This window comes from Vombatus ursinus, unplaced genomic scaffold (assembly GCF_900497805.2).
Source record: "Vombatus ursinus unplaced genomic scaffold, bare-nosed wombat genome assembly UNPS02009173.1, whole genome shotgun sequence".
Lineage (NCBI taxonomy): Eukaryota > Metazoa > Chordata > Mammalia > Diprotodontia > Vombatidae > Vombatus > Vombatus ursinus.
This window is the reverse complement of record NW_020948951.1, coordinates 3,313,359-3,341,109: the sequence shown is the minus strand read 5'-3', so window position 1 is coordinate 3,341,109 and position 27,751 is coordinate 3,313,359. Positions and strand designations below refer to the sequence as shown.

At 44.8% G+C, this 27,751-nt stretch overlaps 1 protein-coding gene and 1 long non-coding RNA gene across 2 annotated transcripts in view; both read left to right on the top strand.

Moving 5' to 3' along the window:
• LOC114035216 (adhesion G protein-coupled receptor E2-like) overlaps positions 1 to 4,443 on the top strand; it is a 40,409-nt gene extending 35,966 nt beyond the window's left edge. The window contains exons 3-5 of the mRNA XM_027851288.1: positions 2,495 to 2,650; positions 3,903 to 4,050; positions 4,305 to 4,443. Of these exons, the coding sequence (XP_027707089.1) occupies positions 2,495 to 2,650; positions 3,903 to 4,050; positions 4,305 to 4,443 (443 nt within the window). The remainder of the gene's footprint in view (positions 1 to 2,494; positions 2,651 to 3,902; positions 4,051 to 4,304) is intronic.
• A 5,710-nt stretch (positions 4,444 to 10,153) lies between these two features.
• LOC114035081 lies at positions 10,154 to 16,598 on the top strand. Its single transcript, XR_003568189.1, has 3 exons — positions 10,154 to 10,241; positions 13,008 to 13,142; positions 16,521 to 16,598. It is a non-coding gene; the product is annotated as an uncharacterized LOC114035081 (long non-coding RNA).
• Positions 16,599 to 27,751: the final 11,153 nt, after the last annotated feature.

Genomic DNA, 27,751 nt, shown 5'->3' with positions numbered 1-27,751 from the left:
TCACAGCACACTTTTCTCTCCAATCCTTCTATTCTTTTTTTTTTTTTGAGATTATCCAAACACAATATAATCACATCCAGACTTTCTGTCTAATTAGACTTCCTATAAGACTTCTGGTCATGATAAAGTTCTGAGGAGTCACATGAATCATCTCCCAAATAAGAATTTAAACAATTCAACCTTGTTTAGTTACTTATGATTTTCTTATCACATTTACTTTTTGTGCATCTCTTGATTCTTGTGTTTGTATGTCAAATTATCTACTCAGAGCTGGTATTTTCATCAGAAATACTTTAAAATAGTCTATTTCATTAAAAATATATTTTTCCCCTTTGAGGATTTCTGTAGACTGCAGTTGGACTTTGTCACTGTTAGCCTGCTGGGAAACTCTAGAGTTTTGGAATGACTGAACTGCTTCCTCCTCTTTGGTCTGGGAATCCTAACCTGGTTATTCTACTGCAGGCTTAGGTGCAGGATGTACAGCCTTGGTAAATGCATAGAGGCAGGGGATGACAAGTTGGGAAAGAGAAGCAAGGCTTCCCAACCATGGGTCATGGCAGAATTCTTTTCCTACTCTACAAAATATTTACTACTATAATTTTCAAATACATGGCCACTTATATTCTTAAAGAACTGCTTAGAATACTGAGAAGTAAGTGATTTTGCCATGATCACACAGCCAACATGTGCCAGGGGCAGGACTTGAACCCGAGTCTTTTGGATCCAAGGCCAGCTCTCTGTCCACTATGATATCCTTGCTTCTCTAAGAGCACTAGTAAAACATTTAAAATCTAAAGGGAGTAAAGCCCAAAGAGTTTGTGCTTAAGGTAGTTAGTGGGCACTGTGGATAGATCACTGGACCTGGAGTCAGAAGGAACTGAATTCAAATCCAACCTCAAATGCTACATGACCCTGGGCAAATCACTTAACTTTTGCCAGTCTCAGTTTCATAAACTGTAAAATGGGGATAATAACAGCACCTAACTCCCAGATTGTTATGAGGATCAAGGGAGATAATATTTATAAAGTGCTTTATAAACCCTAAAGCACTATATAAATGCTAGTTATAATTATAATTTTTATCCATAGGCAGGTTGTAAATAGCTGCTGAAGAAAATCATGTTATCATTGGGAGGCTGTGGAAGAGGGCGAGTACAATAGAAATAGCATTGGCTCTGGAGTCAGAGGAGGGAGAATCAAATCCCGCCTCTGTTACTTAACTGGCTGTGTGAATCTGGACAAGTTACTTCCCCACCATGGGCTTCTCTTTTTTATCGGTAAAAGGAGGAAGTCAAGAGGGTCTCCCCAGCTCTTAGCATGTGATCCCATATCCTCGATCTGCCACATATTCCTGTTACCTGATTGGAATTGCACCTTCCTTGCAAGACAATAGTCCTTTTGTTCTCTTTCTGTCTCTGTCTCTGTCTCTCTCCAGCCTTAATTTCCCAATCTCACCAGGGTGGAAGTACTGCAGCCACTCATGGTCCCCATCACACTATCAATTTATTGGTAGGGGATTTTTCTTCTGCTCCATTTGCAACCTGGCCAGTTTTCCCATCCTTAGGCAGCCTTGGCTCCTAGGAACTCACTATATTGCTTCCAGACTTAGTGTGGACACTTGATTCACTTTAACCCACTTGTAGCTCAGAATTCCAGAGCTCAAGGGATCCACCTCAGATTCCCTCTCAGGTAGCAGGGATCACAGGGCATCCTACCTGGCTAATCCTTTTATTTGTCCGCAATTTCATCACTGTAATACTTCTAAAGCTTCTACCCTTCCAATGTGGCAGTTCAACCTTGCCCTATCTCCTTAAAATTCTCTTGTCCATGACCCCTTGGCCCCTTGAGTCTCAGCAGAGGACCTGGCCTCCTCTTCTACTGAAAAGATCAAGACTGCACTTCCAGAGCTCCCTCACCTCCTGGACATTATATCTCCCAGACCATTCTCTTCTCCTGTTCCCCTGTTTCTGGGGAAGAGATGACTCTTTTCCTTGCCAAGCTCAACCTCTTTACTTGTGCCCTCCATCTCATCCCCTCTCCTCTCTCCAGGAGCTGAGAGACCATGAAGACCATGACCTGACTGTCCCCCTCCAAATCATCAGCCTCTCCTTAGGCATTGGCTCCTCAGACCTCCCCCATCCTCAGAAATCTCTCTCTTGGCCTCCTCAAGTTACCATCCTCTATCTTTTCTCCCTTTTATTGTCAGAATCCTGAAAAGAGTGGTCTATACTTACATGCCAGCAGGAATCTCCCAGGCAGAATTCAGAGATGAGACTTGACCCTGCCCCTGAGCCCACCTTCTTCCATTATGTTACTGATCCCTTCTTATCTTCCCTTTTCTTTTTTCAATCAATAAATATTTCTTTCCTCTTCCTCCCATTGCCCTTGGAACAAATAGCATACTGTAGTCAGATGAAACAAATTCCCACATTGGCCATGTATAGATACTTGTGATTCATTTCATTTTTTTTTCTTATCTTTTGTCACATTGCAGCTGTTTATGAATGTCAACGACCCTTTCCAGTCACTTGTGGCCAGAATGCAGACTGTGTTACTAAAGATGGAATTTACCAGTGTTCCTGCAATCCTGGATATGCGCTTCCTTCTAGGGAGGAGACATTTCCAAATGCCACCATGAACAACTGTCAAGGTACCAACCTCTCTGGCATTCTTTGGCTGGCCTGGGAGTCAATGAAGAGCTCTTTCTGCTGAGCTGGGAGCAGAGAAGTCCCTCCCCGCATGGGGCACCTCTGCCCAGTGCCCTTTGCCTCCTCATATGGGCCCCCGCCCTCCTTCCCCAGGCCCCTCCCTCGCTCTGCCTCTCTCTGTTCAGTGCCCTTAGCTCCTCACTACAGGGGCCACCTCTAAATCCTGGGAACTCTCCCCTTCTCCCTATTCTGTCCATCCCAGCTCAGGCTCCCTCAGGAAACCTCATCTAAGTGTTGTGGCCAGACCCGGTCTCTGGGCTGGGAAGTTCAAATCTCTTTCCAGGCTATTACCCCGAAGAAGGAATTGAGGCCACAGGGGTCTAACCTGCCTGGCAGTGCTGCCTCCTGGGAGGCAGAGGACTCCTATCTAGGAGTCAGAGGGAGGAAGGATATTTTGGAAGGGACTAGACAGTGATTTCTCTCCACCAATGCCCTGCTAACTATACTCTCAGAGGGAGGTGTCTGAGGCACTGGGAGGCTGGGGGCCTTGGAGACTCGTGGAGCCAGCATGTGTCTGAGGGGAAACTTGAACCCAGATCTTCCTAATTCTGAGCCTAGCTCTCTCTCCACTCTGCCACATTCCCTATCTTATCCAATAGGCTTTCCCTTCCCCCTGCCCCCATTACATGGGCCATTTCATTTCTCTTTTTGTGTCCTTTCTTTCTCTCCCCACCCCCATCTGCTCCATCCTGGGTAGGACTCCCTCTTGGCTCAGCCTCAGAGACCAACAGTGGCCTCCAGCCTGAGGCGAGGAGGGATTATCAGAATTAATAGCTGGATTTCCACAATCCTTCAGGTTTACAAAGCCCTCCCTTCTCTCTGATTTTACCTTCTACTTACACTGCCTGTATCTTGTCTGGACATGGTTGTTTGCATGTTGTCTCCTACATTAGACTGTGAGCACATCTTCAAGTGCAGAGACTGAGTTTTTGTCTCTCTTTGTACCCCCAGTGTGCCTAGCACAGTGCCTGGCACATAGGAAGTGCCCCATAAATGTTTGTGGGTTGACTGACTGAGGAAGATACTAGAGGTATCTTTGATCTTCTGATGAGGAAAATGAGATCCCAGGAGGTGCAGAAGTCTGCCTCTGTGGACCCCCTCCCTCACTGTCTCTGGGTCCCCATCCAGGGCCAAACCTCCCTTCTCCAGCAGCAAGTAGGGTTGTTCCTCATCCTTTTTTCCTTCCTCTTACAGACGAGGATGAATGTCAGCTCAACCCCTTACTCTGTGAACCCCGTGGGGTCTGTGTAAATAAGCCTGGAAGCTATGTATGCAAATGCAAGCCAGGCTTTGCCCGAAGCAACCAGAACCGGATTGTGGACTGCATAGGTAAGTCCCTGTGGTAGGCACCCCAGGGACTCCCAGGGGATGAACTGAGCCCCTCAGTGTGTCTGTGAGAAGCCCCTGGATAAGCCAGCCAAGGATCAGGGGATAAGGCAGGGAACAGCTTGTCTGGGGAAGGTGAGGCTTCCCCCTGAAGTCAGAGCCAAGAGGGCTGGGGCAGAGCCACCCAGGGGCAATTTGGGCTGCGGTCCAGAGCCTCTGACAGGGAATCGGCTACAAAGAACTAAACTGGGAACCTCTGATCTGGGAGAGGAAGTGTGAGACCAAGCTCTGTAGGGAACAGAATGTGGGCAATGCCAACTGGACACCCTGGAGCCTGTGGGCACTGAGGCAGCAGCAATGGCCTTGGGACAGCACCCACCGGCACTCCCTGCTATGGGACCACGGATAAGTCACTTACCACTTTGTAGCCTCAGGTTGCTCATTTATAGAACACCCATCCCGCTGCACAGGGGTAGGGAGGTAGGGAGAGGAAAGAGAATGAGCATTTATATGGGCATGGTGCTAAGTGCTTTATAAAGATAATCTCCTAACAATTCTCGGCAGCTAGGTGGCGCCATAGTGCAGCGTGCTGGGCCTGAAGTCGCTAAGACTCATCTTCTGAGTTCAAATCCAGTCTCAGACATTTACTAGCTGTGTAACCCTGGAGAAGTCACTTAATTCTGTTTGCCTCGGTTTCCTCATCTGTAAAATGACCTGGAGAAGGAAATTGCAAATCACCCAGGTATCTTTGCCAAGAAAACCCCAAATTGGGTCAAGAAGAGTACGACATAACTGAAACAACTGAAAACATGCATAGAGACACAGGATGACTGGATGAGATGGACAAGCAGGGTTTCCCAACTGCGTGTCATGGCAGAGTGATTATCCTGCTCTACCCAACTTTTATTCCTAAATCCTATAAATAACAATAAAAAAACCATCCTAACCTTTCTTGATCCTCCCAGTTCCAGCTGCCTAGCTTCACCCTCTCCCTCATTCTGAGCTAGCCATAGAGCCTGAGCAGGGTGGAGGAGGCCATTTAGAATGGGTATATTTGCCTGGTGGATATACTGCTGTGTAGACCTGAATTCAGATCCAGCCTCAGACACTTACTAGCTAGCTTACCTTGGACTAGTCACTTAACTTCAGTTTCTTCAACTCTGAATTGAGGATAATAATAGCATCTACCTCTTAATGTTGTCCATAAGATCAAATGAGCTAATGTGTGCAAAGTGCTTAGCACATAGTAAGTGCAATGGGAATGTTAACTTTTATTACAAGTCACTGAGCTGAATGACATCTGAAATAGAGGCTCTCTCATCTTCGCCCAGAAATAATGAGAAAGAGCTCAGGTCTAGCATAGTTTCATTCTCTGCCAGTGTAGAATGTGGAATAAGTATGTGTGTGTGTCAGGGTGGTGGTGGTGGTGTTTTCTCCCCTTATCCCCTCCCATTACTCAGACATATCTGGTTATGACTCTTAACATAAAAATGAAGCCCAGTTAAGAATAGTATCACAGATCCAGTTCTGGAAGGGACCTGGAGGGCATCTAGTACAACCCATGCCTTTGACAGAAGAGGAAACTGAAACCCACAATTCATCATTTTGTTTTCCTTGGGTGTATACACTTGTTACAAAGTGAGGATGTGGGGTGGGGGTGGGGGAGCAGGGGAGGGGATCCTTGGGAAGTGGCAGTTGTGTTTATTTTGTTTTTTAAAAGAAAAGAGCATCAAAAAATTTAAAAACTAAGAGGCTGAATCCCAAAGAGCTTGTGACTTAGCCAAGGTAAGACTAGGATGTAGTAAGTAGCTGGTGGAGGATGTCACATGGTGACTGAGAGCCCATGTGGAAACGTGGCAACAGCACTGACTCGGTAGTCTGGGGTTGGGGTTCACTCCCCACCTCTGATGCTTAAAACTTGCCCAGGTCTCTATACCTCTCTGGGCCTCAGTTTCCTCACCTGTAACATATGGGTGTTAGACTACATGACCTCTAACTTTCCTTCCAGGTCTATGATTTTACAATAAAAAGGAGCAGGGGGAAGGTAGGGGAGGGAAGAATGCTACTTGGGCCAATCTCACCCAAAGAAGGGAAAAGAGGGAAATTAGTTTCATTGAGATCATTGTCTCAGAAGACCCAACCAGGGAGTGATATGGAGACTGAATGGAGAGATCTGGAGGCTTCAAAGCTTGGGATGTTTCTGTCCAGCCCAGGTCCCATCCTCTCCAGCAGGCAGACAGGGGCAAGAGATGCCAGGGGGATTAAAAGTCCCACCCAGGTCTCTGTTGTGTCCAAACTAGGGTTGCTAATCACCCCCTCTCCCTTCCTTTTGGAGATAAAAATGAATGTCAGAACAAATCACTCTGCAAACCAAATGGAATCTGTAAGAATACTGTTGGAAGCTATGTGGTCACATCAAACCAGGCTTTACTAAAAGCAGTGAGAACCAGTTTCAGTGCATAGGGATGTATGTCTCTAGGCAACAGGATGACCCACAACCCTGTGAGACTCCTGGGGGAAAGGACTGGGGAACTCAGTGTGTCTATGAGAAGCCCCCTGGGGAAACCAGCCAAGCATCAGGGCCAAGGCAAGAAGTACCTTGGATGGGGAAGGGGTGATGCTTCCTCCAGAAATCAGAGCCAAGCGCGCTGGGGTAGAGCCACCCAGGGGGGATTTGAGCAGCAGTCCAGAGCATAGGGCTGGGTTGGAACCAGGAACCTCTGAGCTAGAAGTTTGCAAACAAGTGTTCCATGGAACAGAATATGGGCAACACTAGCTAGATGCCCTGAAACCTGGAGACCCTGTGAGCACTGAGGCAGGTCCCTGTCCACCTGGTGGGAAGAGCAGTCACCTTCAGAATAGGACCCCTGGGTCTGATGCACTGGCCCTGCCTACTCTGGGGCCATGGGCAAGTCACTGACCCCCTCTGAGGCTCAGGGGGCTCATCTAAAAACTCCCAGCCCACCTCCCAAGGGTGTGGTAAAGCAAGGCTTTTAACCTTAAGGTGTCACAGAAACAGAGGCTGTTGTTATTATCCTGGCTGTCTGATTTCCCTTTGCCACAGGGAGTTCACCCAATGGGCCTTACTCCATGACCCTTCTGTAACTCTGACCAAGCACTTGGACCGGCTCCCCTGACTTCCCTCACCCTCTCACATCCCTCAACTGTCTTTTTTCCATCATGCTTTTCCTGATGACAATTTTCCTTCTGTTCTTTGGAGCTCCTCATTGGTTATATTGGCTCACACCACCATGGGCCTCTCTAGCGCCCTCTGTTTGGACCTCGATTATGTTCTATGGCTCACAGTCAGACTGTAACACCAATGGAATATTGGTATTAAAATATAGACCTTTATTTTTTAGCGGTCATTAGAGGACATTGGCCATTTCTTGAACTCCACCTGTTATCTTTCTCTGCTTAATTTTGAGTCCAATTAATTTACTACCTGTACTGTCTGTCCAGGTCATAAGCTGGGCAATAGACATTCTTCATCCACTTGGTCTTTCCTGTGTGGATGGTCAGGCCAAATTCTTTTGATTCATTATGGATTGGGGAGATCCAAAGAAGATGAATGTTACAAACCCTTGCCTCAAGAAACTTACAGTCGACCAGAAAGGATATGACAAAAATAAGAAGAATACAAAGAAGATTGTGATAGGGTCTCCCTATGCAAAAAAAAAGGAGAAAAAGTGTGTATGGGCAAAGAGATTCCTTTGAACTGAGGTAAAGGGGAGGTAATCAGGGAAGATTCCAGTAGAATGTAAGGTCTTTGCAGACAGGTGAACTGGTTTGGTTTTGCCCTGGCATCCTCAGTGCCTGGATACAGTAGGCAGTCAATTAGTGGTTGTTGAATTCAACTGAACAGAAGAGAGTCCTAACAGGCAGGGATGAGGAGGCAGTGTGCTCAAGGCAGGGGGTACAGCCTGAGTAGATGTATAGAGGCAGGACATGACAAGATGAAAAAGAGAAGCAGGGTTTCCCAAACATGGTTCATGGCAGAATGCTTTTCCTACTCTACAAAACATTTACTCTTATATAATGTTTTCTCTACAGACACTTATCATCTTAGAGCTGCTTAGAGCACTGAGGAGTTAAATGAATTTCCCAAGATCACACATGTATTTTGACTTCAAGGCCAGCTCTTTTTCCACTAAAACATCCTTGCTTCTCTAAGAACACCACCGGCAAAACATTTGAAATCCAAAGAAAGTGAAGTCTGAAGAGCTTGTGCTTTGAGGTAGTTAGTGGGCACAGTGGATAGAGCATTGGACCTGGAGTCAGAAAGACCTGAGTTCAAATCCAACAGCAGATGCTGTGTGACCCTGGGCAAATCATTTAACCTCTGCTTGCCTCAGTTCCGTAAACTATAAAATGGAGATAATAACAGCAGCTACCTCTCAGGGTGTTGTGAGGATCAAATGAGATAATAAATGTAAAGCATTTTAAAAACCTGAAAGCACTACCTAGATGTTAGCTATAATTATAATTTGTATCCACAGGCAGGTTGCAAGTAACTGCTAAATAAAGTCATGTTATCACTGGGAGGCAGAGGATGGGGTGCCTGGTACAATGGGAAGAGCATTGGTCCTGGAGTCAGAAGAGGGAGAATCAAATCCCACCTTTGATACTAACTGGCTGTGTGAACCTGGACAAGTCACTTCCCCACTGTGGGCTTCCCTTTCTTTATCCGGAAAAGGAGGAGGATGAGAGGGTCCCCCCACCTCTAAACATGAGATCCCATATCCTGCATCAGGCACAAATTCCTGTTGCTTGATTTTAATTGGGCTTTCCCTGGTAGAAAATAGTCCTTTTATTCTCTCTTTTTATTTCCTTTCATTTCTTTTCTTTCTTCTTTCCTTTATTCCTTCCTTCCTTTCTTCTTTATAGCATTCCTTCTTTACTTCTTTCATTCCTTCCTTCCTTCCTTTCATATTTAATTTTCTTTCCTTTTCATTCTTCCTTGGTCTCCCAATCTCATCAGGCTAGAAGTGCAGCAAATACTCATGGTCCCACTCCCACTACTTATATATTGGCAGGGGAGTTTTCTCCTGTTCCATTTCTAACCTGGGCCAGTTTTCCCATCCTTAGACAGCCTGGTGGCCCTTCCCTTCCACAAACTCACTATATTGGTGCCAGACTTAGTGTAGACAGTCAACTGACTTTAACCCTCCTGTAACTCAGAACTCCAAGGTTCAAGGTATTCACCTCAGGGATTACAGGGCATCCTACCTGGCTATTCCTTTTATTTGTCCACAATTTCATCTCTGTAATACCTCTAAAGCTTCTACTCTTTCAATGTGACAGTTCAAAATCTTGCCCTGTTTCTGTAAAACTCTCTTGGCCATAATCCCCTGGACCCTTGCACCTCAGTAGACAACCCAGCCTCCCATTCTACTGAGAAGATCAAGGCTGTCTTTCCAGAGCTCCCTCACCTCCTGGACATCATATCTCCCAGAACATCTTCTTCTCCTGTTCCTCTGTTTATCAGGAAGAGATTGTCCTTTCCTTGCCAAGCCCAGCTCTGTACTTGTGCCCTCCATCTCATCCCCTCTCTATCTACAGGAGCTGGCCCTGGAGATAATGTCCTGACCCTCCTCCTTCAAATCATCAGCCTCTCCTTAGCCATCAGATCCTTCGATCTCTCCCATCCTCAGAAATCCCTCTCTTGGCCTCCTCAATTTACCATCCTCTATCTTTTCTTCCTTTTACTGTCAGAGGGCTGAAAAGACTTGTCTGTACTTACATGCCAGCAGGAATCTCCCATATAGAATTCAGAGATGAGGCTTGAAACTGTCCCTGAGCCCACTCCCTTCCACAACCTTCCTGATATTTTCTCTTCTTTTTTCTTTTCCTTTTTTTCTTCTCTTCCCTTTTCTTTTCTTTTTTTCCATCAACAAGCATTTCTTTCAACTTCTTCCCAGCCCCTCAGAAAAGAAAATGAAAAAGAAAGCCCCTGTGAAAAACAGCATACTACAGTCAGACTAAACAAATTCTCACATGGGCCATGTGCAAATATGTGTGTTTAATTTCTATTCTTTTCTTATCCTGCAGATGTTGATGAATGTGCACCATCCTTTAATGCCTCTTGTGGTCAGAAGGCAAACTGTGTTAATACGGAAGGAAGTTATCACTGCGCCTGTAACCATGGATATGTGCTTCCTTCTGGGGATGACACATTCCCAAATGCCACCATGAACAACTGTCAAGGTACCAACCTCTCTGGCATTCTTTGGCTGGCCTGGGAGTCAATGAAGAGCTCTTTCTGCTGAGCTGGGAGCAGAGAAGTCCCTCCCTGCATGGGGCACCTCTGCCCAGTGCCCTTTGCCTCCTCATATGGGCCCCCGCCCTCCTTCCCCAGGCCCCTCCCTCACTCTGCCTCTCTCTGTTCAGTGCCCTTAGCTCCTCACTACAGGGGCCACATCTAAATCCTGGGAACTCTCCCCTTCTCCCTATTCTGTCCATCCCAGCTCAGGCCCCCTCAGGAAACCTCATCCAAGTGCTATGACCAGACCTGGGCTCTGGGCTGAGAGGTTCAAATCTCTTTCCAGGCTATTACCCAGAAGAAGGAATTGAAGTAACTGGAGTCTGACCTGCCTGGCAGTGCTGCCTCCTGGGATCCAATATTTAGGAGACAGGAAGGGAGATATTTTGGAGGGGACTAGACAGTGATGTCTCCACCAATGCCCTGCTAACTATACTCTCAGAGGGAGGAGTCTGAGGCACTGGGAGGCTGGGGGCCTTGGAGACTCATGGAGCCAGTATGTGTCTGAGGGGAAACTTGAACCCAGATCTTCCTAACTCTGAGCCTAGCTCTTTCTCCACTCTGCCACAATCCCTATATGATAGCCTTTTCCCCTGCCCCCTTTTCATGTGCCCTTTCATTTCTCTTTTTGTGTCCTTTCTTTCTCTCCCCACCCCCATCTGCTCCATCCTGGGAGGACTCCCTCTTGGCTCAGCCTCAGAGACCAACAGGCGCGTCCAGCCTGATGGGAGAAGAGATGGGAGGACCTGGATTTTCACAGCTCTTCAGGTTTACAAAGCCCTCCCTTCTCTCTGATTTTACCTCCCATTTATACTACATGTATCTTGTCTGTACACGGCTGTTTGCATCTTGTCTCCTCCATCAGACTGTGAGCACGTCTTCCAGTGCAGAGACTTTTTGCCTCCCTTTGTACCCCCAGTGTGCCTAGCACAGTGCCTGGCACAGAAGAAGTGAAAGATAACTGCTTGTGGACTGACCAACTAAGGGAGACAGTAGAGGTATCTTTGATCCTCTGATGAGGAAAGTGAGGTCCCAGGAGGTGCAGGAACCTGCCTCTCTGGCCCGCCCCCCTCACCATGTGCTGGGTCCCCACACAGGGCCAAGCCTCCCTTCTCCAACCGCAGCTGAACACACCAGGCCTCCTCTCTCTGCTTTCCATCTGCCATATTTCTCTTTCCCACCAATATAGATGTTTAGGGATGGGAGATGAAATTAGTCCATTTCTTGGACAAAATGTACTTAAAGTTGACTCTGGAAAGGAGGGGTGAAGGTCTTATGCAAAACTCTCCTGACAACAGCCTTTAGGGGATACAGCAAAGGAATTAGAAATTCCAGCTCAGATGAAAGCATAGGCCTTGGCCCTTGTCTCCTCCAATTGCTGCCCTTTTACAGATCAGGAACATGATGACCTTATATTGTTAACCGATGCTGTGGGAGGTCAGCTTAAGGCTCGGGTGGTTTATTGAGGCTGGCAGGAATCTCTGGGCCACATTCTGATACAGCATCACAGGGAGATAGATGCTCACAGGTCCCACTCCCCCAGGGAGGTGAGACTGACAAGATCCCTGTAGAGCCCTGTCCTTCCTGCTCCCTGCCTCCACTCTTTACAACTCACACCAAGCCAAAAGCTGGCTTCACTGAAAGACAGACATTCATTCTCTCTCCTACATCTGGAGACTCTGGGATTTCCCAGTTTGTTTGGATAATTAGAATCTATCTAAGGCAAAGGGGATGGTGCCAACCAATGGGGCAGGGACTGAAGGAAATGGCGAGATAGCAGATGGGGCCTCCCTCCTCCCCAGATGGACGAGCCCGTCTAAGACCACACAGAGCCATGCTTCACCACATCAAGGGGGCAGAACATCTGGGTCACTAGGGAGAAACCTGAGGAACCCCCCAGCCAACATGAAAGAGAAGGCATTTATGAAGCATTTACTATGCATCCAGCAATTTCCTAAATGTTGGCACAAAGAAACAAAAAATGAAAAACTGTCCCCTATCCTCAAGAAATTTCTTCTTTAAACATGAGAGACAATAGAAGTCTGTGGCCTTATGCCCCAAATTCAATGACTACTAACTAGCTTAATGCCCTAGATCACTTAACCTCTCTGGGTCTCAGTTTCCTCATTTGGATTTTGGACCAGATGACCTCTAGGTTCCCTACCAACTCCTTTTGTTCATTTGTTTTAGTTGTGTCTGATTCTTCGCGGCCCAATTTGGAGTTTTCTTGGCAGAGATAATAGAGTGGTTTAACATGTCCTTCTTCAGCCCATTTGTCAGATGAAGAAAATGAGGCAAACAGGGTTAAGTGACTTGCCCAGGGTCACAGAGCTACTAAGTGTCTGAGGCTGGATTTAAACTCACGAAGATGAGGCTTGCTGACTCCAGGCCTGGCACTCTATCCCCTACGGTGCTACCTAGCTGCCCAGCTCTAAGAACCTGTAGTAAACGAGAGGTCTGCCTCCTGGGTCAATTTCACCCAAAGAGGGGAAGAGAAGGAAATGAGTGTCACTGAGATCATTGCTTCAGGAGGCCCAGGCCAAGGAGGGAAACAGAGACTTAGCAGAAAGCTCTGGAGGCTCCAGGGGCTTGGCATGTTTCTGTCCAGCCCAGTTCCATCCTCCTCAGGAGCTAGAGAGTGACAAGAGATGACAGTGTCTGTTATATCCAAACTAGGATCGTTCCTTATCCCCTTTCCTTTCTTCTTACAGATGTGGATGAATGTCAGCTCAACAGTTCACTCTGTACACCTGGTGGGTTCTGTATAAATAAGCCTGGAAGCTATGTATGCAAATGCAAGCCAGGCTTTGCCCGAAGCAACCAGAACCAGATTATGGACTGCATAGGTAAGTCCCTGTGGGAGGCAGCCCAGGGACTCCCAGGGGATGAACTGAGCCCCTCAGTGTGTCTATGAGAAGCCCCTGGGTGATCCAGCCAAGGATCAGGGGATAAAGCAGGGAACGACTTATATGGGGAAGGTGATGCTTCCCCCTGAAGTCAGAGCCAAGAGGGCTGGGGCAGAGCCACCCAGGGGCAAATTGGGCTGTGGTCCAGAGCCTCTGACAGGGAGTCAGCTACAAAGAACTAAACCAGGAACCTCTGATCTGGGAGAAGAAGTGTGGGCCCAAGCACTGTAGGGAACAGAATGTGGACAATGCCAACTGGACACCCTGGAGCCTGTGGGCACTGAGGCAGCAACAGTGGCCTTGGGACAGCATCCACTGGCACTCCCTGCTATGGGACCATGGATAAATCACTTACCGCTTTGTAGTCTCAGGTTGCTCATTTATAGAACACCCATCCCACTGCACAGGGATGGGGCGGTAGGGAGAGGAAAGAGAATGAGCATTTATATGGGCATGGTACTAAGTGCTTTATAAAGATAATCTCCTAACAATGTTCTGCAGCTAGGTGGCGCCATAGTGCACAGTGCTTGGCTTGAAGTCACTGACTCATCTTTCTGAGTTCAAATCTGGCTTCTGACATTTGACACTTATTAGCTGTATGACCCTAGGCAAGTCACTTAACTCTGTTTGCCTCGGTTTCCTCATCTGTAAAATGAGCTGGAGAAGACTATGGCAAACTACTCTTGTATCTTTGTCAAGAAAACCCCAAATGGGGTCATGAAGAGTCTGACACAACTGAAAAACAACTGAACAGATGCATAGAGGCATGGGATGACACTGTGAGATGGAGAAGCAGTTTTCCTTCTGTTCTTTGGAGCTCCTCACTGGCTTTAGGTTACAGGGGGCCGACACCCCCTAGGCATCTCTAGCTCATTCTGTGTGGACCTCGATTATGTTCTATGTCTCACAGTTGGACTGTAACACAAATAGAATATTAGTATTGAAAATATAGACCTTTATTTTCCAGGAGAAGTTAGGAGTCATTAGAGGAGACTAGCAATTTCTTTTTTTGTTTGTTTGTTTTTGCTTTTTGGTGAGGCAATCAGGGTTAAGTGACTTTCCCAGAGTCACACAGCTAGTAAGTGTCAAGTGTCAGAGGCCAGATTTGAACTTAGGTCCCCCTGACTCCAAAGCTAGAGCTCTATGCACTGGGCCACCTAGCTGCCCCCTTGGCAATTTCTTGAACTCCAGCCTGCTATCCTCCTCTGCTGAATTTTGAGCCCAATTCACTTTATATCTATAGCGTACGTAATGAGAAGCATGCTCTATAGGTCTTTCTTCCAAGTGCTGGTCATAATGTGTGCTATGGACATTCTTCATCCACTTGGTCTTTCCTGTGTGAATGGTCAGACCAAAATCTTTTGAGTGGTTATGGATTAAGGAGATCAAAGAAGAAGAATGCTACAAACCCTTGCCTCAAGGAACTTGGAGTCAAGTAGAAAGGATATGACAAAAATAAGAAGAATAAAAGTAGACTGTCTCCCCATGCAAAAAAAAAAGGCAGAAAAGTGTGAATGGGCAAATTTGAACAGGGAGAGTGATTCCTGAAGAGCTTGTGCTTTGAGGTAGCTAGTGGGCACAGTGGATAGAGCATTGGACCTGGAGTCAGAAAGACCTGAGTTCAAATCCAATAGCAGATGCTATCTTACTCTGGGCAAACCACTTAACCTCTGCCTGCCTCAGTTCCATAAACTGTAAAATGGAAATAATAACAATATCTATATCTCAGGGTGTAGTGAGGATCAAATATTTGTGAAGCGCTTTATAAACCTTAAAGCACTACTGAAATACTAGCTAACATTATAATTTTTATCCATGAGCAGGTGCTAAGTAGCTGTTGAAGAAATCCATGTCATCACTGGGAGGCCAGGGGGATCCAATGGGAAGAGCATTGGCTCTGGAATCAGAGGAGGGAGAATCAAATCCCACCTTTGACAGTAACTAGCTGTGTGAACCTGAACAAGTCACTTCCCCACTATGGGCTTCCCTTTCTTTATCTGTTAACAGAAGAGGTTGGAATGGTCCTTGCAACTCTAAATATGTGATCCCATATCCTGGTTCAACCACAAATTCCTGTTGCCTGATTTTAACTGAACTTTCCCTTTTGTCTAACTATTGTTTGACAATAGTCCTTATATTTTCTCTTATCATTTCATTCCTTCCTTCCTTCCTTTCATTCTTCCTTTTCTTTCCTTTTTATTCTTCCTTGGTCTCCTAATCTCATCAGTGTGGAAGTGCAGGAGATATCAATGGTCCCAATCCCACTACTGATTTATTTGCAGGGGTTTTCTCCTGTTCCATTTCTAACCTGGCCCAGTTTTCCCATCCTTAGATAGCCTGGAAGCCTTCCCCTCTTAGAAACTTACTATATTGGTTCCAGATTTTGTGTAGACACACAAATGATTTTAACCCTGCTGTAACAACTCAGAATGCCAAGGCGCAACATATTCACCTCAGCTTCTCTCTCTGAGGTAGCGGGGATTACAGGGCATCCTACCTGGTTAATCCTTTTATTCATCCACAATTTCATCTTTGTAATACTTCTAAAGTTCCTCCCCCTCCAATGTGGCAGTTCAAAACCTTGCCCTGCCTCCATAAAACCCTCATGGCCATAACCCCCTGCCCCCTGGGGTCTCAGCAGAGGACCTGGCCTTCTACTCTACTGAAAAGATCAAGGCTGCCCTTTCAGAGCTCCCTCACCTCCTGGACATCATACCTCTCAGACCAGACTCTTCTCCTGTTCCTCTGTTTCCTAGGCAAGTCACTTAACTCTGTTTGGACCAGGAAGAGATAGCTCTTTTCCTTGCCAAGCCCAGCCTCTTTACTTGTATCCTCCATCTCATCCCCTCTCATCTCCCCAGGAACTGGCCCTAGAGACAATGACCTGACCCTCCTCCTCCAAATCATCAACCTCTCCTTAGCCATCAGATCCTTGGATCTCCCCCATCCTCAGAAATCCTTCTCTTGACTTCCTCAAGTTACCATCCTCTGTCTTTTTTCTCTTTTACTATCGGAGGCCTAGAAAGAGTTGTCTGTACTTATATGCCATCAGGAATCTCCCAGATGGAATTCAGAGATGAGGCTTGACACTGTCCCTCAGCCTATGCCCTTCCATTGCTGATCTTTTCTTTTCTTTTTTTCTTCCCTTCCTTTTGGTTTTCTTTTTTCAACCAGAAAACATTTCTCTCGTATTCCTCCAACCCCCTCAGAAAAGAAGAAAGCTACTGTAACAAATAACACTGTAGTCAGATGAAACAAATTCCCACAGGAGTCATGTGCAAATATGTGTTTCATTTCTTTTCTGTTCTTTTATTGCAGATGTTGATGAATGTGCACCACCCATTAATATGTCTTGTGGTCAGAATGCTGACTGTGTTAATACAAAGGGAACTTTCCACTGCACCTGTAAACCTGGATATGCATTTCCTTCTGGGGACACAAAATTCCGAGACGCCACCATGAACAACTGTCGAGGTACCAGCCTCTCTGGCATTCTTTGGCTGGCTTGGGAGTCAATGAAGAGCTCTTTCTGCTGAGCTGGGAGCAGAGAAGTCCCTCCCCGCATGGGCCACCTCTGCCCAGTGCCCTTCGCCTCTTCATATGGGCCCCCTCCCTCCTTCCCCAGGCCCCTCCCTCACTCTGCCTCTCTCTATTCAGTGCCCTTAGCTTCTCACTACAGGGGCCACCTCTAAATCCTGAGAACTGTCTCCTTTCCCTATTCTGTCCATCCTAACTCAAGCCCCCTCAGGAAACCTTATCCAAATGCTGTAGCCAGACCTGGGCTCTTTCCAGGCTATTACCCACAAGAAGGAATTGAGGCCACAAGAGTCTGACCTGCCTGGCAGTGCTGCCTCATGGGACCCAATATTTAGGAGACAGGAGGGGGGATATTTTGGAAGGGACTAGACAGTGATGTCTCCACCAATGCCCTGCTAACTGCAGTCTTAGAGAGAGGTGTCTAAGGCACTGAGAGTCTGGGGGCCTTGGAGACTCATGGAGTCAGTATGTGTCTGAGGGGAAACTTGAACCCAGATCTTCTGAACTCTGAGCCTAGGTCTTTCTCCACTCTGCCACATTCCCTCTCTTATCCAAAAGGCTTTTCCTTCCCCTGCCCCCATTATGTGGGCCATTTAATTTGTTTTTTGTGTCCTTTCTTTTTCTCCCCACCCCCATCTGCTTCATCCTGGGTAGGACTCCCTCTTGGCTCAGCCTCAGAGACCAACAGGGGCCTCCAGCCTGAAGGGAGGAGGGATCATCAGAATTAATAGCTCGATTTCCACAGCCCTTCTCTCTGATTTTACCTCCCATTTACACTGCACATGTCTTGTCTGTATATGGCTCTTTGCACGTTGTCTCCTACATTAGACTGTGAGCACCTCTTCCAGTGCAGAGACTGAGTTATGCCTTTCTTTGTACCCCCAGTGTGCCTAGCACAGTGACTGGCACATAGGAAGTGCTCCATAAATGCTTGTGGACTGACTGACTGAGGGAGATACTAGAGGGATCTTTGATCCTCTGATGTGGAATGTGAGGTTCTGGGAGTGGCCGAAGCCTGCCTCTGTGGGCCCCCTCCCTCACTGTGTGCTGGGTCCCCAGCCAGGCCCAAACCTCCCTTCTCCAGCAGCTGCTGAGCCGACCAGGCCCCCTCTCTCTGGTTTCCATCTGCCAAATTTCTTTTTCCTACCAATATAGATGTTTAGGGAAGGGAGATGAAATTAGTCCAGGAATTGTGAAGGTTTTATGCAGGACCGTCCCCTGATAACACACAGTCCTTGGCCATTGTCTCCTCCAATCCCTGTCCTTGTACACATCAGGAGCCTCGTGACCTTTTATTGTTAACAGATGCTTTGGAAGATCAGCTTAAGGACCAGCTGGTCTATTGAGGGCTGCCAGGAGTGTCTGGGTCACTTCTTGATACATCATCACAGGGAGATAGATGCTCACAGGTCCTGCTGTTCCAGGGAGATGGGGTTGAGAAGATCCATGGAGGGCCCTGTCCTTCCAGTTTCCAGGATCCAGTCCATGCCCTTCATACCAAGCCAGAATCTGATTTGACTGAAAGACAAACATTCATTCTGTCTCCTAGGTCTGGAGGTTCTGGGATTTCATAGTTTGTTTGGATAAGAAGATTCTATCCAAGGCAAAGGGGATGGTCTCAACCAATGGGGCAGAAATTGGGGAGAATGGCCAGATATGAGATGGGGCCTCCACCCTAGCTGGATGGATGGGTCCATCTAAGACTGCATAGAGTCATGTTTCACAACATCAAGGGGGCAGAACATCTGGGTCACTAGGGAGAAGCCTGTATGACCCTTCAGCCAACATGAAATAGAAGTCATTTATGAAATATTTACTATCCACCCACAATTTGCTAAATGTTGGCAATAAGAAACAAAAAAGGACAAACTGTCCCCTGTGCTCAAGAAATTTCTATTTTAAACATGAGAGAGAATAGAAGTCTGTAGCCTTATGCCCCAAATTCAATGACCACTAACTAGCTTTATGACCTCCGATCACTTAACCTCTCTGGGCCTCAATTTCCTCATTTGATGTTGGACTAGATGACCTCTAGATTCTCTACTAGCTCTTTTTGTTCAATCATTTCAGTCACGTCCAACTCTCTGTGACCCCCTTTTGGGTTTTCTTGCTAGAGATAGTGGAGTGGTTACGATTTCCTTCTCTAGCCCATTTTACAGATGAGGACCTGAGGCCAACAAGGTTAAGTGACTTGGCCAGTGTCATACAGCTGGTAAGTGTCTGGGGCTGGATTTGAACTCTGGAAGATGAGGCTTGCTGACTTCAGGCCAGGCACTCTATCCACTGAGCCACCTAGCTGTCCAGCTCTAATAGGAGCCTCTAATAAAGGGGACAGCTGCTTCCTGGGTCAATTTCACCCAAAGAGGTGAAGAGAAGGAAGTTAGTGTCACCAGGATCACATAGGCACAGGCCAAGGTAGAAAAGAGATTCTTTACAGAAAGCTCTGGAGGCTCCAGGGGCTTGGCATGTTTCTGTCCAGCCCAGTTCCATCCTCCTCAGGAGCTAGAGAGTGGCAAGAGATGCCAGAGTGTCTGGAAGCCCCACCGGGGTCTCTGTTGTGTCCACACTAGGTTTGGTTCTCATCCCTTCTCCCTTCCACTTACATGGTTGAATATCAGTTCAACAGCCACTCTGTGAACCTGGTGAGGTCTGTATACATAAGCCTGGAAGCTATATGTACAAATGAAAACCTGGCTTTGCCAAGAGCAGTGAGGAACAGTTTAAGGGCTGCATAGATAAGCCGCAGAGAGAGGCAGCCCAGCGACTCCCAAGGGACATCCCAGGGGATGAACTGAGGCCCTGAGTGTGTCTATGAGAAGCTCACTGGGTGAGCCAGCCAAAGATCAGGGCCAAGGCAAGAAGTACCGTGGATGGGGAAGAGGGTGATGCTTCCTCCAGAAGTCAGAGCCAAGAGAGCTAGGGCAGAGCCACTCAAGGGGAATTTGAACTGCAGTCCAGAGCCCAGGACAGGGTTAGAACCAGGAACCTCTGAACTGGAAGAAGTTTGGAACCAAGTGCTTTATGGAGCAGAATATGGCAGCACTAGTTAGATGTCCTGAAGCCTTGGAGACCCTGTGAGCACTGAGGCAGCCACTTGGCCATCTGGCGGGAAGAACAGTCACCTTCAGAATAGGATCCCTGGGTCCGATGCACTGGCCCTGCCTACTTTGGGTTCATGGGCAAGTCACTGACCCTCTGTGAGGCTCAAGGGACTCATCTATAGAACTCCCAGCCCACCTCCCAAGGGTGTGGCAAAGCAAGGCTTTGTAACCTTAAGGTGCCACAGAAATTGGGGCTGTTCTTATTATCCTGATTTCCCTTTGCCACAGGGAGTCCATCCAATGGGCCTACCTCCATGATTCTTCTGTAACTCTAACTGAGCTCTTGGACCGGTTCCTCTGACCTTCCTCACCCACGTCATATCCGCCAACCATCATTTTTCTTTCATGCTTTTTCCTAATGACAGTTTTCTTTCTGTTCTTTGCAGCTCCTCACTGATTATAGCTCAGGGGGCTCACAACACCATGGACCTCTCTAGCTCCCTCTGTGTAAACCTCAATTATGTTCTATATCTCATAGACCTTTATTTTTCAGGGGTCATTAGAGGACATTGGACATCAGAGGAGATTACTTTTAGATTCCTTGTAGACTCACTTTATCTCTCTCAATTTCAAAGCTTATTCAAATGCACTTTCCTTCCTGGCCCCAAAAAGAACCTGGCTTCTGTTTGTCTCTCTTTATCTCCATTTGAAAGCAAACTTCCCCCCCTTCAGCTCCCTTCATTATCTATTCTCATTGTTTATTACCTTCCAAATGGACCCAACCAACCCCCCTTCCTCTGGCCACCTTTAATCCTAGCTAGGGGCCATGCAGTCCAGGACCCAGGAGTTCTGCTTGCCCCAGCTTGCTGGCCACTTCCATCCAGATCTCTTTAGACCCCTCCTCCCATCACCCCAAACTACTTGGCCACTCCTAAGATCCCTCCCCCCAATCTTTCTGTACTTAAGACTCACCTTTCTCCCATTCTGATGCTGGGAACTTCTCATGCCCCTAGAGGCTGAGACCATGCCCTCTCATAATGAGTGTTACCTGGCCTGACCACCTTAGCTCCCAGCCCCCAACTCAGACACTGACTTTCCTCATGCCCAAGAGGTTGAGACTGCCTAACGCCACACCTGACCACCTTAACCCCCATTTAGATCACTGATGTTTGGGTTCCTTTGGAGTCTGGCCTATATGCTTATCTTTAATAAACTTTTCCTCTGGCTGGAAGAAGATCTGGGTCGAATTCTTTCAGGCAGATGCATGCTGCAATTTGGGCTTTTTCCTGCCATCTTGGGGTGCCTCTGTGCATCTAGGAGCAACCTAAAACCCCCCTCTTCATACATATGTGTGTATATATATATATATATGTGTGTGTGTGTGTATATATATATATGTGTGTGTGTGTATATATATATGTATATATATATATATATATACATATACCCAATACATCCTTCACTCAATGTTCCCTTTAGTAATCATCAAGTTTTACCTTTTCATATAACACAGAACTAAGGTCCAGAGAAGGGAAGACAGTTTTCTTATGATCACCAAGAAAATTCTTGGCTACTTTGGGACCGGAATTCAGTTGAGTACCTCTGACTGCATCCTATTCCATAGTTCTTAGCTTGGCTGTGAATTAAATACTCTTTCTTTCACAATAAAATGGAGCTGGATGTTCCAGACTCTAAACTGGTTCTGGGTTTCCTACTTTGGAAATCAAAGGACAGTTACCAAGTGGTGAGTTCTTCAAAACACATTTCAAGGCTGCTCCTGGCTATCCTGCTAGTGCCCTAAATATTAATCAGTTCTTAAAGATTCAATTTTCTAATCACTGGCTCTGGAGTGTTTCTTAACAGATACTGCTCTAAAGCTTAGGGTACACTTTCCTCATGTCTCTGATTAATCCTAATTGTGTAATCCGAATCAGGGATCCTATGTCACCAAATCTTTTTCAGGGGAGGTCTGTAACAAAAATCCCATAGATTCTTTGCTTTCTCTTGGGTGGGGAGGGGAGTGGGTTTCAATGAACTTTTCATCTTCTTTGCAAATAAATCAAATCTAATACAAAAACTAAGTTCAAAAAATGGGAGCAACATGATTTTCTTTCTTACCTAGCAATAATCCTGGTTTTCCCCACATACAACAGCCAAGCCTAAAATCCTTTCAGGCTCTGAATTCCCATGTGAGTGTGTGTGTATGTGTGTGTATATATAAAATATACTACTGACACTATGAGAAATTCTAAATAGAAGTCCAAAGCCCTTTGATATCAGATGAGAGAAAATATTATTAGGGAAAAGCAATGAGATATAAATAGAGTGCTATTTGTATTTAGGAGAATGAATACTCACTTCTGGTGAGGTAAGAAGGTAAGCCTCTTGGAAGAGACAGATTTTAAATCCATATCAAGATTCACCCATTTTTAGCTATCAAATAATCCAGCTATGAAGAAATGCAGTCACTTTCTTTAAATTCTACAAACATCTCTGTATCTCCCTGACTTAAAGAAGATTGCATTCTCCTGGGAATGAGGTCAGTGGTTGTTTGGGGAGGGGTGGGGAAACCAAAGAATATAATCAGTACAGAGTTAAGTAAATAAAGGGGATGGAAGAGAATACAAGTAACTATGAGTAGCTAGGGTGGAGGAAAGAAATCAGAAAAGCCCTCATTTAAGAGATGGCCCCACAGCTGCTTTTTTATTTATTTTTTTAGGTTTTTTTATTATTATTAAACTATTTATTAATTTTTAGTTTTCAACATTCACTTCCATAAAATTTTGTGTTTCAAAATTTCCCCCCTCCCTTTCCTCTCCCCTCCCCAAGACAGTATGCAATCTGACATAGGCTCTACTTATACATTCATACTAAGCATATTTTTACATTAGTCATGATGTAAAGAAGAATTAGAAAAAATAGGAGGAACCACAGGAAAGAAAAATCAAAACAAAACAACAAAAGAAAAGGAGAGCAAATAGCATGCTTCCATTGGCATTCACATTCCATAGTTCCTTCTCTGGATGTGGATAGCTTTTTCCATCATGAGTCTTTTGGAATTGTCTTAGATCCTTGCATTGCTGAGAAGAGCAAAGTCTGTGAAAGTTAATCATCACACAATGTATCTGTTACTGTGTATAATGTTCTTCTGGTTCTGCTCACTTCACCCAGTATCAGTTCATCAAGTCTTTCCAGGTTTTTTCTGAAGTCTACTTGCTCATCATTTCTTATAGCACAATAGTATTCCATTACATTCATATACCACAACTTGTCCAGCCATTCCTCAATTGATAGGCATCCCCTCAATTTCCAATTGTTGGCCACCACAAAAAAGAGCTGCTATAAATATTTTTGTACATGTAGGTCTTTTTCCCGTTCTTATGATCTCTTTGGGATATAGACCTAGAAGAAGTATTGCTGGGTCAAAGAGCATAGTTCCAAATTGCTCTCCAGAATGGTTGGATCAGTTCACAACTCTACCAACAATGCATTTTAGTATTCCAATTTTCCCACGTCTTCTCCAACATTTATCATTTTCCTGTTTGGTCATGTTAGCCAATCTGATAGGTGTGACCTGGTACCTCAGAGTTGTTTTGATTTGCATTTCTCTAATCAATAGTGATTAAGAGCATTTTTTCATATGACTATAGATAGCTTTAATTTCTTCCTCTGAAAACTGCCTGTTCATATCCTTTGACCATTTATCAATTGGGGAATGACTCATACTCTATTTCTTAGCCAGTACCAAGTAGTTTTGATGATTGCTGCTTTATAACACAATTTAAGATTTGGTACAGCTAGGCCACCTTCCCTTGCATTTCTTTTCATTAGTTCCCTTAATATTCTGGACCTTTTGTTCTTCCAGACGAATTCTGTTATTGTTTTTTCTAGCTCTATAAAATAATTTTTTGGTAGTTTTGTTGGAATGGCACTGAATAAGTAAATTAATTTAGATAGAATTGTCATTTTTATTATATTAGCTCAGACTACTCATGAGCAACTGGTATTTTTCTAATTATTTAGATCTGACTTTACTTGTGTGAAAAGTGTCTGTAATTATGTTTATATAGTTTCTGAATTTGTTTTGGCTGGTAGACTCCCAAATATTTTATAATATCTGTAGTAACTTTAAATGGAATTTCTCTTTCTATCTCTTGCTGTTGGGCTTGTTTAGTAATATATAGAAATGCCAATGATTTGTGTGGGTTTATTTTATACCTTACAACTTTGCTAAAGTTGTTTATTATTTCAGGTAGTTTTTTACTTGATTCTCTAGGATTCTCTAAGTATACCATCATATCATCTGCAAAGAATGATAGCTTTGTTTCTTCTTTTCCTATTCTATTTCTTTCAATGTCTTTTCTTTTTGCTAAAGCTAACATTTCTAGTACAATATTGAATAACAGTAGTGACAATGGACATTCTTGTTTCACCCCTGATCTTATTGCACAGCTGCTTTTTTAAAAAAAAGATACCAAGGATTCCAAGATATAGAAGTGAGGAGGGAGGGTGTTTCAGGCATGTGGTGGTGGTGGCAGGGTGTTTCAGGCTTGTGGTGATGGTGGCAGGGGAGGCGGTGTGGTTGGTCACTAAACTAGTAATATAATGATATGAATACATAGTTTAAGACATTCATATTCATGGAAGTTTCTCACCTAAGTTCATGAGGATGTGAGCTAACAGAAGGCAATCCATCATATGGTGCCTCTGACATCTGCTCAGTAGCCCCCATAGGCAGAGAATCCTGCACACAGCAGGTTGTATAGCTTATCCACCCTAGGCAGAGATTTCATTTTTCTAGAGTTATTGCTATTTCCACCATTGTGGAAGGGGACCTAAGTGCAGCTTCAGAAAAGGCATAACTGGAAGGAACTTCTCTATGAAGCATGGCATAGGGCATTCCTTTTTGGTAGCAGCCTTGGCAAAGGCTAAATTCCATTTTGTATCAACCAACTATCCAAATGAAAAGCTAAAATCTCTGTACATTATGTGTAAGCATCATATATACAACATGAAGTATTATTTTGAAAAATCTAGAGATCAGCCTTCTTGTTTGTCATCTTAGCACCTGGCCCAGACAGACTAGTCAACAAAAGGTAGGTTCTTACATGTTCATTGCTAACTGCTGGACAAAATAGCACTTTCCCTTGCATTCACAAATAATTCACTTAAGTGGCCCAGGTATAGGGAGGAAGAGGGGACCTCTTTTTTTTTTGGATGCTTACCCAGAAGAAGCCATGTATCTACTGTGCACTCACTCAGACCTTAGGGTAGAGAGTATAAGACTGGGTAAAGAGTCATCTGTCATGGCCAGTCTTAGCCTCAGCCCCAGCAGGAAGCTCACAAATGGGAAGGTAAGACATTGTCCTGAGGTGCTATACCTTCAGATTCCTCCTCATAGTCCTTCCCACACCCACTTTTGCCATATATATTAATCAGTATACAGCTCCAGTTACTATGGAAAGTGACCACTGCAGCAACATCTCTAGATAGGAGCTGTTTTCTGGATAGAATTCAATCATAAATTCCAATGTGAATACCTGCCAGGGTCAGAACCTCCCTGTCCTCCTGTCAGCTTTGGAGGAGCCATTTCTGCTGTCTCTGTGAGTGCAAACAGGACCACATTCCACATGGCACCTCTATCAAGTGTCTCTTTCCCTCACACATCTCAAGACTTTGACCCAACTCAGTCCCTGTCAATACATTATAATTCAATTCAAGTAAACAAAAGTAGGTTCTTTCACGGTCATCTGCATAATGTAGTCAAAGGACAGTGTTCCCATATGCCACATTCATGGACAACTCACTTAAATGACTGAGGAAATGAGAAGAACTCCATTTTTTTTTTTTTTTTTTTGCTTTTTGGCTAGGCAATGGGGTTAAATGACTTGCTCAGGGTCACACAGCTAGTAAATGTTATGTGTCTGAGGCCAGATTTGAACTCAGGTTCTCCTGACTCCAAGGCTAGAGCTCTATCCACTGTGCCACTTAGCTGCCCCTAGAGAACTCCATTTTCTATCTGGTGATTGAATAGCAGGAATTACACCTAAGTGTGAAAGGGTTTCATACACACAGCACATGATCAGAAAAGTGTATGATCTAGTATCAGCCACAGTTTAGACCATGATGGACAGACTCATGTAAAGTTACAGTGGAAATGGACCTCCCATTCTTCTATTCAACTTCATCCCTATGTACAGAAACACCTCCTGTGGGCTCTCATCTTCACTCTTTCTTTTCTTTTCCCTCTGCTTTTTGCAATTTGTTTTTAGAACAGACTCAGTTTCAGTTCTTCCTTGAGTGCCTGGTATGATTGGAATCTCAGAAGGAAATGGGGAGAAATTCCCTTTGTTTAGGTCAATGCAATCAGTTCTTTCATCAAATAATATCCCTTCCCCAAATATGTCTTCCTTGTTTCCATCCCTAGGCAACAGCTCCTGGTGTTCTAATCTTAACAACGCTACATTTTCAAGAAACTGTGACATGCAAGTAAGTTTGACGTCATTATGAATGTGTTTCTTATATATGGAGGAAATTTATAGAAATAAATAGCCCTCAAATGTATGTGAATAAATATTTTTAAAGTTTTATTAAAAACTTAATACCACCAAAGTTAGTTATAGATGAAATATATATTAATATATAATATAATATATGACACTGTAATATGTGATATATAATAATATTGTATATAATATAAACTTGCTTAGTAACTACATCCACTTAAATTAATTCATTTCAATTCATAAAATTACATAGCAACTTTTCAGTCATTCCCTCTAAGTTTCCATCTGGATTCTTTGCCTATTCATTTTCTTATATGGTCATAGTTTGTAAGTGCTCTGTCCTCAGTGTGTGTGTGTGTGTGTGTGTGTGTGTTTTGCTTTGTCCCCTTTACATTTCTGGATGCTATACCTCTCTTAAGATGCACTAAATTTCATTCCATTTCTCGGCTGCCACATCACATAAAACAAAGAAGCAGTTGATTAGCTGCTTGTAGTTCACAGGTTGAATGTCTGTATTTAAACACAGTTCTATTTAAAGGAATGAAAATAATTGTCATGGTCTTTCTTAGCCAACTGCTGCCTACTCTCAGGATGGCTTCACAGAGATTTGCCTTAGTTTAAAGAAGTTGTACCAAGCATGTGGAAATGGCAATGCTTCACTTTCTTTAAAGGTTTGAAATCCTTTTACGGCATATAAAATTCTAAAAGACAAAATCCTGGGTGTGAAAAATCAATTTATTAATTAGGCCGGCAAATAAACAATGAATTGAGGCCAGTGGTCTCTCTTGGTGACCCAAGATACCCTGGGAGCTTTCAAGACTACCTTAAATTCCAGTCTGTCTTGCTGACAGCACATTGTTGGGGCCTCCCCTGACAAGCAGGAGGCAACCCTGACTGGTGGACACTTGATGAGGAGGTGGGCTAAGAGCTCTCAACTCCTCCTGATCACTTCATCATTGTGGGGGAGGGGGGCCGTGATCAGGTGAGGAACAAGGTCTGCTTATAACGTTCAGCAGCCTCTAGCCATCTGGGCAAGAGAAGTCACCTCAATCAGGATCTACTTGATTAAGTTTCTCCTATGTGAGCCAGGTCACCCCAAACTTTTAATTGGAAAATCCAGGAGCAAGGTTGCCCTTTGGTAGTAGGGATGAGTTAAGTCTGGCTCCTGTTTATGGGATAAACAGAGAGGTCAAGACCAGGCCTTGGGAAGGCATCTGGAATGTGATCTCATTCCTCAACCGGTTCTTGGAAGAAGCTTTTTTTTTATGTGAGCTAAACTAAAAAGTGGGGTTTTTAAACAGAGAAGGGAATATTATAAATTAATATTAATAATTAAATGATATGGCATTAAAATTAATTTTTCTCACTTCTCCTTTTCATGCTGGAAGCACATCCCCTTCCCTCCTCACCACCATATTATGGCATGTTCTTGAACTACAATAAGAAGTTTTGAGGACCAGAAGTC